General features: G+C 41.2%; 1 protein-coding gene across 2 annotated transcripts; it reads right to left on the bottom strand.

Annotated features, from left to right (window-relative positions):
- Positions 1–576: 576 nt before the first annotated feature.
- On the bottom strand, positions 577–11,006 carry LOC142659750 (cytochrome P450 2C8-like). Of its 2 annotated transcripts, XM_075836188.1 has the most exons (5): positions 9,421–11,006; positions 4,256–6,251; positions 2,830–2,977; positions 1,820–1,961; positions 577–1,376 (listed from the first exon to the last, which is right to left on the bottom strand). In XM_075836188.1, the coding sequence occupies exons 3-5, from the start codon at positions 2,923–2,925 to the stop codon at positions 1,123–1,125; spliced, it is 492 nt and encodes a 163-aa protein (XP_075692303.1). In that variant the 5' UTR covers positions 2,926–2,977; positions 4,256–6,251; positions 9,421–11,006; the 3' UTR covers positions 577–1,122. The 2 variants fall into 2 exon arrangements, with proteins under 2 accessions (XP_075692303.1, XP_075692304.1); XM_075836189.1 differs by lacking the exon at positions 2,830–2,977.
- Between the last annotated feature and the right edge of the window lie 6,148 nt (positions 11,007–17,154).

Genomic DNA, 17,154 nt, shown 5'->3' with positions numbered 1-17,154 from the left:
ATGAGGAAGATCTCCATGCGTGCTAACCCCTCTCCTAGACAGCTCCTCTTTCCTGTGGATAATAATATGGGAAATGTTAGAGCTCCTCAGTCTGGACTGTAGTGATGGGACATAAGGGGATTATTATATTACACATCTGGAAGGTGTTGGATTGTCTTCAGATGTCTGGTATCTATGCTACAAGTCAGTGTTATCTTACATCACTGGGATATATACATTCAGCATATCACTATTTCATATCATCAGTTTACCATGTACTAGAGTTGATGATATAGACCCATTGCTAAGTTTTGTCAATGACTGTCGCCATTTTGTATCTATAAACTGCATTGTACCCCAACATTGTAAGCAGCTCACCTCAACCCAGCGTGGAATCACGATGAAGCTGCTGTTTTGTGGCCACATGTCCCTCATATAATGGATCGTACAAACCAAAGGAACAGGCCATTATCCCTGACACAATACAGCGTGGCGTGTGGGTGTGGAGCAGCTGCTAGAAGTTTCAACCCCTATGAATTGTATAAAAGAAGTTCTTGCTCATATATTCATGTCATATTACCAGTGGAGAAGGGAAGAAAAGCCTCATTGTTCTTGAAGCTCCATTTTCATCCAGGAAATGTCTTGGGTCAAAATCTTCTGGTCACTTAAAATACTTGTGAGTGATGACAATCTCTATACAGCCCTGTGGAATATATTGGTGCTATATAAGCAACAGAAATAAACAAGTTCCATAACACTTGACGGGACAAGAATTGTAGCGCTATTCATGCAGTGAAATGAAGAACCACGATGGACCCCGATTTAGCTTAATGCGTTGTCGGCCACCATTGGTATCTGTCATATAATGGAGGTCTTAACGCAGATGTGAACCGAGCCTAACACAGCATCTTCATTTTATCCAAGCTACCAAATACTTTAAGCAGGATCTCCAATCAACATGAACTAGAGAACTGGATCCTAATAATGCAATAAGACAACATCTGTTGAACGTCCATCTAATTCTAAAGCTGGTCATAAACCGTAGGTTAAAGTCAGTCAGACCCGTCAATTGTAGTATTATCAGTCAACGATCTAATGTGTATATATAATGAATATATAATGACTGATTCCATTTATGAATATTTACAGGATGGAATTGCTCTCTAAGTAGTAAATTCCATGAATTTCTTGTAAGGATCCTTTACGATTCTTTGGGATGCTGTATCCTCTGAATACTGTATCCTCGCTGGCCACATGTGGAACTCCCAGAGGGACTATGTCAGCAAATCCCTGGATCTCGTGAATCGCTGCATCTGTATATGACATGAAAGTGCGACCCTCCAGGGCAGGACATCGATTCTGTCCAATCACATTGTCAATCTCTTCTTGGACCTTCCCTGCAGACAAACATAAAATTTTTGTACCACAGATGTATAAATAATGTAGGTTGAGCATGTAGGAGATTTAGTGTTATTATTGTTCTCATTCATTTATATTCCTTGATCAGCAGGTTAAGTTGTATCCCCCCCAAACATGTTTTTTGCTCTAAATGTGAAAAGAGGCCAATATGTCATTCACTTCCTAATATTAGGAAATGTTCATAAGTTGTATTTGATGGAGTCTACTCCCGGGAACGGGAGGAACTCCCGCTCGGACGTGGAGCCCGCGCTCCCTCACAATATTACAGGAGGTGGCCAAATCGACGTCACCCCCTCGAGTGTCACCTGGCCTAATACACCGGATGGAGGCGCCAAAGAGGCCAAACTCCTGGAACTGCTGATCGGATCCGGCCTACAAATCCAACCTCATATAATTTAACCGATCACAAGTCTTTACTTACTTGCTACATTCGGGTATTTGAGGAGGATGAGGAGGGCATTTTTCATAGTTGTACTGGTGGTTTCAATTCCAGCAGAGAAGAGATCCATCACTGTACCAAACAAGTTCTCCAAGTGGAATTCAGTTTCCGGGTTGTCCTTCTCCTGTAGATTATGACACATCAAAGGATTGATGGACACAAAACATTACTAGTTAAGCCGTACCTCAAGCCAAACATTGAAAACTTTACATTTAGTTTCTGGAAGTAACTCTCTAAAAACTAAGTGTGTCAGCCAATTAAGCTGCGATGGAGCAAATGTTCCTGTTATTTGTTCATTGGAAACGCTCCTCAAATGTCCATGGCAAAGTTACATGTACATGCGACTATTTCATGACCCGTCGTATTATTATGGACTGCAACTGTTTGGTGTGTATGTTCTTCAGCCTCACTGTGCAGAAATGTGCCCGATCTCGGTTGTCATAGCGATACATCCCTCTTCTCTGAGTGCAGCCCGGCCTCCTGGGATGACGTTTCATCCCATGTGACTGCTGCAGCCAATCAAAGGCTGGATTCACACGAGGTCATTACGTCCGTAATTGACGGACGTATTTCGGCCGCAAGTCCCGGACCGAACACAGTGCAGGGAGCCGGGCTCCTAGCATCGTACTTATTTACGACGCTAGGAGTCCCTGCCTCGCTGCCGGACAACTGTCCTGTACTGTAATCATGATTTCAGTACGGGACAGTTGTCCGGCAGCGAGGCAGGGACTCCTAGCGTCGTACATAAGTATGATGCTAGGAGCCCGGCTCCCTGCAGTGTTCGGTCCGGGACTTGCGGCCGAAATACTTCCGTCAATTACGGACGTAATGACCTCGTGTCAATCCAGCCAAAGACTGAAGCAGTCACATGGACTGCAGCGTCATCCCAGGAGGCAGAAGATAGGTTAAGTGATACCCGTCTCACTGAATACCATGAATGATGAGGATTATAGTGCAGCAGATACTTTATCATGGAGCTCATCGCTACTCACCTTCATGAAAGACCGGGGCATTTCAGTAGCGCTCACATGTAGAACAGTGCCCAGTACGGGAAGCGGGGGAGGACCAGGGTGTACGTTTTTTCTCATCAAATATCAGGAGGATGGTCCCTGTTACTCCCAGCTCCATCTTCTCTGCACACTGACAGCAGGAATGTAGGAAATATTATATCTATACAGTACAGTGCGGGGAGGGTTATCTACTGCCTATTATTTGTAGTCACGTGAGTCCAATGTACAAGATCTGCACAGGCTACATGCAGAATGACTACACTGCACTGACGGATGTTATTTACACGGATGATAAGAAGCTGCAAATGAATTATATGAGACGTTTATCAGATCAAAGAGGCAAATTTACCAGACGATTCATATGAGTTAGATTTGTGTGTTGTGCAGAACATCTGCAGCTTTACCAGGGGTTTATATTTAAAGGGTTTTTCTGGTTCCTTTAAAGTGATGGTCTAGTCTTAGGATAGGACATTAATATTAGATTGGTGGGGGTCCGACTCTCAGCACCCCCACTGATGAGCTGTTTGAAGGGGCCGCAGCGCTGGTCGACTTTGTTGTTTACACTGCTCTGTACAGCTCAGGTCTGTTCTTATAGAGGCCGCGGTGTCTGGTATTACAGCTCAGTCCTATTCACTTAAATGGGATAAAACCATAGCAAATTGTAATACCAGGCACAGCCACTACTAATAGTACGGAGCTGTTCTGTACAGAGCAGTGTAAACAATGAAGGGGGCGCCGCGCTCACCAGGGCACCAATCCCTCATTAAACAGCTGATTTAAAAAAACAAAAAAAACCTGATACTAAGCAGATATTTCTCATGTGTCTGCTCAGTGTGACGGATATGCACAGTGCAGTCAGTGGATAGTAGCTGTAGCCTTACTAGAATAGCTGCTTACAGGGTAAAAATAGTGGGTTTTCCAGAAACAGTATTTTTGTGGCAAATAAACGTAATATGGCTGCAAAGTGTGAACACAGCCTAAAATGTCACGGTGCAGCAATTTACTATACAGGTGGGATAAATAATAAACAGAGTATCAGAGATTTTCTTTGCATCAAAGCAGGTAAAATACGAGGAGCAGACACATTTAATTCGTCCAAATGATGTGTCCGCTCCTTATATTTTACCTACTTTAAAGCAAAGAAAAGATATATGCTTGATACCAAATGGTGAGTGCCGTGGACTCTCTTCTATATTGAATGATTCCTAGTATGGACTTTATACGCAGACACCACCGGAGGAAACGTCATGTGGAACCACTGATCCCAGAACGTAGCTATTTGCCACCGGCGATCTATGATTTGTGCCGACGTTACTCGTGTTTGTGAAGAATTTTAATACACATTATGTAAAGAGTATAAGCACATACTAAATTATCATTAGGGAAATCAGTCAGTATTTACACTTACCATCACAATCCAACTGTCGTCTATTCCTTATTGAGTTTCCGAGGCCGTGCCTTTTTTTTCTCAGTGGTGATGGGACAGGAGCCCCCATTTCTTCAAGGCTTTCAGAGATGCAGAAGGGGTTGTCTAAACATAATGATGGCCATTTTTCACTTTAGTAGTTTCATGGGAATGGCCCATTTGTAGGAAATCTAATGATCTTGAAGAGATTAGTCACAAAGAAGTCCACATCTGATGGAGAAGATTTGGGGCCAGTGTCTTCTGAATGGTGAACACATCTGGAAGCAGAAATCAGTGACTTAGAGACCAATTCCGTAAAGTCAAATGTGGTTGTAGGGATTGATCTCTCATGTCGATAATTGTTATGGACGTTTTATCCATGTTTTACTCCATTCTCTTATTTTATTAATCAGTTCATTATGTGATTTGGTCAAGGTCTCCTAACTGAAGCAATTCCTCGTTTTGAAAGTCAACATTTTCTTTATCATCCTCCAGGTTGGGCTGTGAGTAGATACTTCATGAACTCCTGAGAAGGAATGAAGAAGTCTTCTCCATCGGCTGGAATACTGTGAGAGGGAAATGTTGTCCTCCTATTATTGTTTTTCTTATATCGTTCTCCTAGTACTGATTGGGAAATCAAGGGGCATCATAAGGCCCCACGTAGTGTCAGTTACCGGAGCAAGCTGCCCCAGGGATGGGCATGGACCCTTTACGTTACATTAATAAAGGCAATTTAGATCCTGAACAGAGGCAGCAAGGACGGTTTCTTGCGAAATATTACATCTTCTTGGTTGGGCCTTCAAAAAACACGTCATGGATTCCTTTGTTACCAGCGATTGCAGGGAAGAGGGAGTCTCCTCCATTAGCTGGAATACTGTGAGAGGGAAAGGGTGCCCTCCTATTTTTTTTCTTATACAGATTTTTAGAACTGAAAGGGGAATTTAACGTCTAGAGTAGAGTCAGTTACCAGAGCAAGCTGCCCCAGGGAGGAGCATGGGCCCTTTATGAGACAATAATAAAGGCAATTTAGATCCTGAACAGATGAAGAGGCCGCAAGAATGGTTTCCTCAGAAATATTGCATCTATTTGGTTAGGCCTTTAATAAAGGCTTCATTGAGTTCTTTGCTGAGGTCCACAGTAAAGTCAGTTACCAGTAGAGTCCTCTTTAAGACCAGTAGCATTCCCAGGGATTAGGACCAGGTGGACAGCAGTCTGCAGACATTGGTCCTTTAAGAGACGTTACATCAATCTTGGCAATTTAGATTTGTCTTTGGTCAGAGGAACAGGCAGCAAGGACGTTTCCTCGTGGGATATGACATCCTCCATTTTTTACCATCAATAAACGCTTTATGGACTCCTCAGTTATTAGAGGGTGCAGGGATGAGGGAGTCTCTGACAACACTGTGAGAGGGAGAGGGGGCCTCTGATGAAGACCCCTCTGATGAAGACCCCTGTTGAGAATTGTCCAATGTATTGAAAATAATCAGTAAGTCTGTCAGGACGGTCTTTTCATTTGGACTTGTATTGTACTCCAGGAATCTGTATGGCATAGTGAGAGCATCAATATAGGCAAATTACATGTCTCTGGTCCTATGAAGAGGCAGCAAGAATGGTTCCCTGTGGGATATGACATGTTCCTTGTTTGGCCTTCCATAAATGCTTCATGGACTCCTCAGTTATGGGAGGGTGCAGGGATGAGGGAGTCTCAGACATCAGCTAAAATACTGAGAGAGGGAGAGGAGGCCTCTGATGAAGACCCCTGTTGAGAATTGTCCCGTGGAAATAGAAAATCTCTGGTGCCTTCTGTCTCACAGTATTACAAAAATGAAGGTATGTGCCTTGGATCTGGATTGTGGACCTAGAGGCTTCTGGTATATTCCTTAGGGGATGCCTTAGTGTCGATGATTATGAGTTCATGATTATGAGTGGGACACTGGATTGTATAGGGCACGGCCAGTGTGGGACTGAGGTTCCTTGATTCTGAGCGCCCACCGTCTATCTAAATAAAAACAATGCATGTTAAGTTTACATTATCAATGTTCTTGATGCGACCTGAAGTGCCGCTTTCCTTCTGCGTTGCTCAGATATTTAATACTCAGAAAATGTTATAGAATTGAGAAATGAGAGCAGAATGTAAGTCAGAATGTAAACACCGGTTATGTCTCTTATACAGGAACAGTCCGATTACCGGTTTTGAAATATATGTGCAGCGCAGAAAGAGAATGCGAACCTGCTGAAGATGAGACAATAGTGCGCTCGTAATGAAGTACATAAAACATGCTAACATACAATACAAATGGACAATGCCACCATTTATACACAAATAGTGCCGCTACACTATACACACAAATAGTGCCGCTACACTATACACATAAATAGTGCCGTTACACTATACACATAAATAGTGCCGTTACACTATACACACAAATAGTGGCGCTACACTATACACAAATAGTGCCGCTACACTATACACAAATAGTGCCGCTACACTATACACATAAATAGTGCCACTACACTATACACAAATAGTGCCGCTACACTATACACACAAATAGTGCCCTTACACTATACACATAAATAGTGCCGCTACACTGTACACAAATAGTGCTGCTACACTATACACATAAATAGTGCCGTTACACTATACACATAAATAGTGCCGCTACACTATACACATAAATAGTGCCGTTACACTACACACAAATAGTGCCGCTACACTATACACACAAATAGTGCCGCTACACTATACACATAAATAGTGCAGCTACACTATACACATAAATAGTGCCGCTACACTATACACATAAATAGTGCCGCTACACTATACACATAAATAGTGCCGCTACACTATACACATAAATAGTGCCGCTACACTATACACATAAATAGTGCCGCTACACTATACACATAAATAGTGCCGCTACACTATACACATAAATAGTGCCGCTACACTATACACATAAATAGTGCCGCTACACTATACACATAAATAGTGCCGCTACACTATACACATAAATAGTGCAGCTACACTATACACATAAATAGTGCCGCTACACTATACACATAAATAGTGCTGCTACACTATACACATAAATTGTGCCGTTACACTATACACATAAATAGCGCCGTTACACTATACACAAATAGTGCCGCTACACTATACACACAAATAGTGCCGTTACACTATACATAAATAGTGCCGCTACACTATACACAAATAGTGCCGCTACACTATACACATAAATAGTGCCATTACACTATACACACAAATAGTGCCGTTACACTATACACAAATAGTGCCGCTACACTATACACACAAATAGTGCCGTTACACTATACATAAATAGTGCCGCTACACTATACACAAATAGTGCCGCTACACTATACACATAAATAGTGCCATTACACTATACACACAAATAGTGCCGCTACACTATACACATAAATAGTGCCGCTACACTATACACATAAATAGTGGCGCTACACTATACACATAAATAGTGCCGCTACACTATACACATAAATAGTGCCACTACACTATACACATAAATAGTGCCACTGCATTATACACATAAATAGTGCCACTACACTATACACACAAAAGTGCCGCTACACTATACACACAAATAGTGCCGCTACACTATACACATAAATAGTGCCATTACACTATACACATAAATAGCGCCGCTACACTATACACATAAATAGTGCCATTACACTATACACATAAATAGCGCCGCTACACTATACACATAAATAGTGCCGTTACACTATACACATAAATAGTGCCGCTACACTATACACATAAATAGTGCCGCTACACTATACACATAAATAGTGCCACTACACTATACACATAAATAATGCTGCTACACTATACACATAAATAGTGCCGCTACACTATACACATAAAGTGCCATTACACTATACACATAAATAGTGCCGCTACACTATACACATAAATAGTGCCGCTACACTATACACATAAATAGTGCCGCTACACTATACACACAAATAGTGCCGCTTACACTATACACATAAATAGCGCCGCTACACTATACACACAAATAGTGCCGCTACACTATACACATAAATAGTGCCGCTACACTATACACATAAAAAGTGCCGCTTACACTATACACATAAATAGTGCCACTTTTTTATACACATAATTAGTGCCGCTACACTATACACATAAATAGTGCCGCTACACTATACACATAAATAGTGCTGCTTACACTATACACATACATAGTGCCGCTACACTATACACATAAATAGTGCTGCTTACACTATACACATACATAGTGCCGCTACACTATACACATAAAAAGTGCCGCTTACACTATACACATAAATAGTGCCACTTTTTTATACACATAATTAGTGCCGCTACACTATACACATAAATAGTGCCGCTACACTATACACATAAATAGTGCTGCTTACACTATACACATACATAGTGCCGCTACACTATACACATAAATAGTGCCGCTACACTATACACATAAATAGTGCTGCTTACACTATACACATAAATAGTGCCACCTTTTTATACACATAATTATTGCCGCTACACTATACACATAAATAGTATCACTTACCATACACATAAATTGTGCCACTAATCAAACACATAAATATTACCAATTTCTACACACAATGTAAATAGCACCACTATACCAAACAAATAGTGCCACTATACTATACAAGTAAGGAGTACAGCCGACATGTACAGATAAATAGTACAACTAACCATACACATAAATAGTATCTCTATTATGATGCACATACATGATACACATACATTTGTATACACACACACACACATATTATATATATATATATATATATATATATATATATATATATATATTATACACAAACATACACATATATACAAATTCAACATTACACACAAATATACACATTATACACATGTATATACATATTACACACTACACGCATAAAACATTACATGTATGCAAATTAGACATATACACATTATATGCACATATACACATTACACACACATGTACATTAGTTATACACACATTACACACATATATACAGTAGTTATGCACACAGTACACACATATACAGTGGTTATACACACATTACACACATATATACAGTAGTTATACACACATTACATAGGCATTTACCTTTTCTGCAGATCGCTGATGTTTGGACCTCTGACATGCAGGCAGCCTGAAGAATCTAATCAGCGGCCACCGTCTTTCTCATCTTTGGTGTCGCCGTACCAATGCATCCATTTTTTCCCCAGTAGGTGTTACTACCAGCAGTCCACTGAGCAATGTCTTGATTTTCATGCAATTTTTGTACACTTTATCATATGACAGAGCCCTGACTATACTTAAAAGCTGCCAGCCGGCTCTACAGTAGGAGCATTGTAGTAAGTGCACAGGGGGCAAGCCACAGGAGGATTCCCCAGTCCTTTGGTGGGCCGGTCTGACACTGGCCATGGTATGTATCCTGTCATGGGGTAATTAATTCTGTAGGACCTTCAAATTGATCTAAGGACCCTCTGGAGCATTACAGGAAGGTTTTCTTAAGGGTGATTGAATGCTGAAATGCTAATTGGGCTGGATTCCAGCTTTAGGTACCAAATCGGCAGGCAGAAGAATTGTCAATATCAAAGCAAAGGTCAGGGTCGGCAGCAAACAATCATAGACGATAAACAGGTCGAGGTCAGGGCAGGCGGCAAACAGTCATAGGCGATAAACAGGCCGAGGTCAGGGCAGGCGGCAAACAATCAAAGGCGATAAACGTACCGAGGTCAGGGCAGGCGGCAAACAATCATAGGCGATAAACGTACCGAGGTCAGGGCAGGCGGCTAACAGGCATAGTTCAGAAACAGGCAAAGGTCAGGGCAGGCGGCAGTCAATAAGCATAGTCCAATAATCAAGCCAAGGTCAAAACCGGAAAATCAATCATTCAGTAGAGCAGCTAGTGCAATATGATGTTATTCGCACGCTGCAGTTGACTCAACCACTACATTATTCTGCAGCAATATGAGGATATCTCTCCCTGGGGATCTTGCTCAGAATAGATGACATCTCTGAGCTGGACAATCTCTGATCTACCACAGGTCCGGTCAGCATAGCTCTCAAGTTGTTACGTGCTGCATTGCTCAAACTGACCATTGGTCGGGGCCCATTTAGCTGTTTCGCAGTCACCTTAATGCGTGGTGGTAGGACATAAGGTGCACTGCGGACCCTTGATGTTACTGCTGATGACCCTCTCTGAGTTGGCAAGACTGATGACTGTCTTGCCAGATACATCTCCATGGGAGATTGTTTCCTCACCCATGGGGCAGTGGTCCAGACCTTGGGTTTTTCTTTTCTGGCTGCGCAGGTGGCTATAGGTCTCGGTGGTGGTGATTGCAGCCTTAGGTATCGGCCAGATTCCTCTTTAGGTAGCAGGTTTTTTATACACTGCACGATACCTCTTATAGCTGATGTAATAAATCCAATACAGCCAGTTTGCTCTTGATGTTTTTCAGGCTTTTGGCTGTATGGGGACCTCCGGAGACGTTGGAGATGTCTCCGGGGCTGGAGTTTTCCCCCAGTTGCAGCCATTTGGCTGCCTCTTCCACAACACCCTCAGATAAAGTGTTTGTGGAGAGTAGAAAACAGTAACAAAACAAACAATAAACAAATAAACAAATAAGAGCCCAGCCGGGCAAATGCCTGCTCTGCAGAAAGTACTCAGCGCTCCTCTCTCTCTCGATGCTTGCTTCGTACTGACCATCCTTGCTGAGTATTCCGTGTCTCCAGGGCAACGCTTCTGTCATGTAATAAAGCTGTACACAGCACCGGGGTTCTAACTAGTGTTACCCACGGCAACAAAACAGATCCTAGCGCTCACTGTACAAGTGGAGGCCAGAAAATATAACTTTGGATGGATTGGCATGGACAATAGTAATGAATCCAATGTGTGTTTTTTCTATCGTCTGGGTTCATTGAGGAGCCGGCAGAGATGTTCTGGTTATAAAAGTCTAAATCTATAAATCTAGCTCATTCCCTTCTGACTATAGAGGAGCATGCTGGGATCTGTAGTGCACATTACCTGTGCTGTAAACAGGTGCAACTTAATAAAAAAATCAGTTGGATTTATTCTTGTGAGGGACATGGGAGAGACGTGATAGCGCTCCCAACCGCTGCTTCTCACTGATATATACTGGACATAGGTTGTAGGAGTGATGTGCACTGTGATCTTGTAAAGCTACCGAAAAACAGAGCTCCAATTGACTGAACATTGGACTTGTATTGGCAATCACATGTGGCTGGTGCATGTACTGGCCAACACACCACAGACATCTACCGTGAAACAATATTCATCAGACCCGCTGAAAAATGAACTAAAACGTATCAATTACTGCACGCAAGTAAATTAGACTATTGCCTAGCAACACGTATTACGTGAACAGGTGACTGCGCTGGATGTCCATGCTGCTGCGGAGACCAGGAGAAGAGCTGCTGGTGCTTATTGATGATGCCACATCTGAACTTCTGCCCCGTCCCCTCCCCACCACCATGGCATTTCTCCAGGGAAGTTGGCAACTGGTTCCCAACACTGAAAAGTTAACATAGGATATGCTCACAAGCGCTGGTCGTCCAGTGAGAAATCACAATGTTACGTATGGATACCGTACCTCATCTGCAGACAAGCTGGATGTACAGAAATGTACAGGCCCTCAGGCTTATCGGCCATAGGGACTATGACTGTGGGCAATGTAGGGGTTAATATGGGTACAGCAGGGCTAGGGAAGTTAGATTCTCTCTCCCCACTTTTCTTAACTCTATGTAAATGTCAGGGCAGCCTATAGGGATTTAAGGTCCCTCCTACAGGGTGTCTTTAGGGGGAATAAGGGCGGTTTTGCCCTTCTCCCCTTGCCTGGGTTTATAAGGCAAGGGTGGGAGGGCATCTTCCTCTTTGGCCGTCACTTGTCCCACCCTCCCTCCCTATTGACTGTTATCTGTGTATTTTTTTTTTCTATATAAAAAAAATATGTAATAACATATAATATATATGTGTAAAAAACAAAACAAAAAAACAAAAACAAGAAAACAAACCGTAAAAAACAAACAAAAAAAAAACCATTTTAGAATATGAAAATATACGGGAAGGTGTCCGAGGTCAATAGAAGTGAATATGTCTGTAATTGCGGACCGTAAATGTGGTCTGCAATTATGGAAGATTTTTACGGTCGTGTGAAACTTTTTTATTTTTATGAATATTCAAATGGAAAAGAACAAAACTAGTACAAATAAATACACAATTAGGTGAGAGCGGACAGGCAACTAAAATTCTAAGCATCCAAAGAGGCCCAGCCTACTTAGCAGTGGCACTACATTTGTGGTGAGGCCACATGGTTGGGTCTCCCTTAAAGGAACAGTGTCATCACAAATTATTTTTTTATATGTTAAAGATGTTAGTGCTTTATTAAAAACGTTTATATTCATTTGTGTGTTTGTGTTTTACTTTTTCTTATTTTTACACTTTTTCTTCCCTATGGGGGCTGCCATTTTTTGTTCCATTTCTGTCTGTGTCGATTAACGACACATACAGACATGGAATACGGCAGCCACAGTCCCATAGGGACTGCGAACGGCTCCCGTCCCATTGACTTCAGTGTACGGCGTCTGTGTGAGAACTGTGCATGCGCCGCTCCCACACAGTCCAATTCGAAATTAGCGCCGTCCGGCGCCATTTTCCTGTGGACCGGAAGTCGCGGCCGGACAGTAATATTACTACTTCCGGTCGCGGCTTCCGGATTTGTGCACTTGGACCAGCGGCAGCAAACGGAGCGGACGGGCCGGAGGGAGCCGCGGCGGCAGGAGCAGGTAAGAGATTTCAATGTATGTTCGTGTTTGTGTGTGTTTACTACTGTATGTAAACCTACTACGCTGTGTGTTAGCTCAAAAAATGGCGACACACAGTGTAGGAGGTTACACCGTTCAAACCCCTCGTTTATCCCGGCACTAGCCAGGATAAAGGAGGGGGGGATGCTGAGAGCTCACTAGAGTGAGGGCTTTTAACCCAATGTTGCAATGCTGCAATTTTGGGAAATAGCTCCATCTAGTGACCAAAAATGGGTAGTATTATAAATTAGAAATAATTTATAATATTTCCTGACTCGTGAAAAAAATAAAAAAAATTTGAACAATGTTTAATCACCCACACACTAAATGTTTAATTAAAAAAAAACAAACATGTTTTTCTGGCAACACCATGCCTTTAACCCCTTCAGGACTGAGCCTGTTTTGGCCTTCAGGACGAAGCCGATTTTTCAAATCTGACATGTGTCACTTTATGTGGTAATAACTCCGGAATGCTTTTACCTATCCAAGCGATTCTGAGATTGTTTTCTCGTGACATATTGTACTTTATGTTAGTGAAAAAATTTGGTTGATAAATTCAATATTTATTTGTAAAAAACACCAAGATTTGGAGAAAATTTGCAAAAATTAGCATTTTTCTCAATTTAAATGTATCTGCTTGTAAAACAGATAGTAATACCACACAAAATAGTTACTAGTTAACATCACCCATATGTCTACTTTATGTTGGCGTCGTTTTTTGAACATTCTTTTATTTTTCTAGGACGTTACAAGGCTTAGATCTTTAGCAGCGATTTCTCATATTTTCAAGAAAATTTCAAAAGGCGATTTTTACAAGGACCAATTCAGTTCTGAAGTGGCATTGAGGGCCTTATATATTAGAAAGTCCCCATAAATCACCCCATTTTGAAAACTGCACCCCTCAAAGTATTCAAAACAGCATTCAGAAAGTGTATTAACCCTTTAGGCGTTTCACAGGAATTAAAGCAAAGTAGAGGTGAAAGTTACAAATTTCATTTTTTTTTTACAAAATTCATTTGTAATACATTTTTTTCTATACCACAGAAGGTTTTACCCGAGAAATGTAACTTATTATTTATTGCCCAGATTCTGCAGTTTTTAGAAATACCCCACATGTGGCCCTAGTGCGGTCATGGACTGAAACACCGGCCTCAGAAGCAAAGGAGCACCTAGTGGATTTTGGGGCCTCCTTTTTTTTAGCATATATTTTAGGTACCATGTCAGGTTTGAAGAGGTCTTGTGGGGCCAAAACAATAAAGACCCCCAAAAGTTACCTCATTTTGGAAACTACACCCCTCAGGGAATTTATCTAGGGGTATAATTAGCATTTTGAACCCACAGTTTTTTTGCTAAATTTATTTGAATTAGTTTGTGAAGGTGAAAATCTACTTTTTTTCTGAAAAAACGTAGAAATTTGTAATTTTTTCAAGGAATAAAAGAAAAAAAACACCCCAACATATGTAAAGCAATTTCTCCTGATTATAGCAATACCCCATATGTGGTAATAAACTGCTGTTTGGACCCACAGCAGGACTCAGAAGGGAAGGAGCACCATTTGGATTTTGAAATTCTGATTTTGCTGGTATAGTTTTCAGTGCCATGTCGCGTTTGAATTGCACTGGAGGGAACAAAATAGTGGAATCCCCCGGAAAGTGACCCCATTTTGGAAACTACACTCATCAAGGAATTTTTCTAGGGGTAAAGTTAGCATTTTGACACCACGATTGTTCTGCTGAATTCATTGGAATTATTCTGTAAAGGTAAAAATCAACTTTTTTTCTGAAAAAAGGTAGCCATTTTTTATTTTTACAAGGAATAAAGGCGAAAAAGCACCCCAACATTTGTAAAACCATTTCTCCCGATTACGTAAATACGCCATATGTGGTAATAAAGTGCTGTTTGGACCCACAGCGGGGCTTAGAAGGCAAGGAGCGCTATTTGGCTTTTGGAGCTCAAATTTAGCTGAAATGGTTTTTGGGTGACATGTCGCATTTGCAAAGCCCCTGAGAGGCCAAAACAGTGGAAACCCCCCAAAAGTGGAAATTACACCACTTAAAGAATCTATCTAGGGATATAGTGGGAATTTAGACCCCACAAGTCTTTTGCAGGATTTATTAGAATTGGGCCATGAAAAATTAATATCAACATTTCTTCCACTAAAATGTTGCATTTTTTCAATTTCACACAGGATAAAGGGGGTAAAAGCTGCCCAACATTTGTAAAGCAATTTCTCCTGAGTACGGCAATACCCCACGTGTGGTCATAAATGGTTTTTCATTAGAAAGTAATTAACCCTTTCTGGACTGATCCATTTTTTTCTTTTCCTTTTTAGTTTTTTCCTCCCCGCGTTCCAAGAGCCACAACTTTTTTATTTTTCAGTCAATAGAGCGGTATGAGGGCTTATTTATTGAGGGACAAGCGGTCGTTTTTATTGCTACCATTTTTTGGTACATACAACTTTTTGAGCACTTTTTATTACATTTTTAGCTAGAGCCAAGGTGACCAAAAAAACAGCGATTTTGCAGTTTTAAATTCTTTATTTTTCACGTGAGACGCTCCATACATCACCCCCCACACTAAGACATGCTATGTCGTGGTGCGCGAAGGGGTTAATGCGCAGCGCATGGTGCGGAGTGAAAATTACAATTTTCCACTCATATGCCATATTAGTGCACTACATGTTATGCCCAGTTTGTGCCACTGAAGACAAATACCTCATAAAATATTAACCGGGTTCTCCCGGGTATGGCGATGCCATATCTGTGGACGTAAACTGGTGTTTGGGCACGCTGCAGGGCTCAGAAGGGAAGGACGCCATTTGGCTTTTGGGGCGCAGATGTAGCTTGGTAGTTGTTCTGTTTGGGGTTTTACTGGTGTTTCAGTTTGTAATGTGGGGGCATATGTTATCTGTGCGGAGTACATCAGGGTACATGTTATCTGTGCGGGGTACATCAGGGCATAATAAGAGGGTATAATAATGCAGTAAATAAATAATAATCCGCAGATATGTGGCCTTTGTCGCACTGATAAATGGCGCCCGATCTTATCTGCTTTTGGAACACTCTGCACATTTTGCATCGCCATATTCTGAAAGCCAGAACTTTTTTATTTTTTCTCCACCGGAGCTGTGTGAGGGTTTATTCTTTGCGGGACAATCTGTAGGTTTTCATTGGTACCATTTTGGGGTACCAGAAATTTTTTGGATCACGTTTTATTCCATTTTTTGGCAAGCAAGGTGACCAAAAACCATCAATTCTGACAATGTTTTTTATTCTTTTTTTTATGGCCTTCACCCTGGGCTATAAATGACCATTTTACTTTATTCTGCGGGTCGGTACGATTACGGCGATACCATATGTATATAATTTTTTTATGTTTTGCAGCGTTTGTGTAATAAAATCACTTATTTATAAAATAAATACATTTTTGTGTCACCGTATTCTGAGAGCCATAACGTTTTTATTTTTCAGTCAAAAAAGCGCTGTAAGGGCTTGTTTTTTGCGGGACGGGGTGTAGTTTGTATCGGTACTATTTTGGCGTACGTGCGACTTTTTGATCACTTTTTATTGTATATTTTGGGAGGGTTGGTAACCAAAAAATTGTGATTCGGGCACTGTTTTTTGTTTATTTTTTTTGCGGTGTTCACCGTGCGGGAAAAATAATATTACAGTTTTATAGTTGGGGTCGTTACGAACGCGGCGATACCAAATATGTGTACTTTTTTTAACGTGTTAATTTTTTTCCTATAATAAAAGACTTATTATAGGAAAAAAAGCATTCTTTGTTTATGTCACTTCTAACTTTGATTTTTACACTTTTTCAAAACATTTTTATTATCTTTTTTTAACTTTTTTTACTTGTCCCACTAGGGGACAGTTAGACTTGCAGCTCTGATCGCTGCTGGAACACATTACACTACACACGTAGTGTAATGTGTTCTAACTGTCATTGTGACGTAACCGTCACACTGACAGGAAGCAAAGGAGGAACGGCCGGAGGCTGATCCTCCGA

Source organism: Rhinoderma darwinii, chromosome 8 (genome assembly GCF_050947455.1).
Source record: "Rhinoderma darwinii isolate aRhiDar2 chromosome 8, aRhiDar2.hap1, whole genome shotgun sequence".
In the NCBI taxonomy this organism is placed as follows: Eukaryota; Metazoa; Chordata; class Amphibia; order Anura; family Rhinodermatidae; genus Rhinoderma; species Rhinoderma darwinii.
Note: the sequence above shows the minus strand (reverse complement) of the source record. Positions and strands in the feature narration are given on the sequence as shown.

Excerpts from the sequence above, each read along its gene's own strand:
- LOC142659750 (XM_075836188.1), bottom strand. The coding sequence starts at position 2,925 with ATGAGAAAAAACGTACACCCTGGTCCTCCCCCGCTTCCCGTACTGGGC. Across the intron at positions 1,962-2,829 it reads TGCCCCGGTCTTTCATGAAG|GAGAAGGACAACCCGGAAAC; the intron begins GTGAGTAGCGAT and ends CATAATCTACAG. Across the intron at positions 1,377-1,819 it reads CAAATACCCGAATGTAGCAA|GGAAGGTCCAAGAAGAGATT; the intron begins GTAAGTAAAGAC and ends GTTTGTCTGCAG.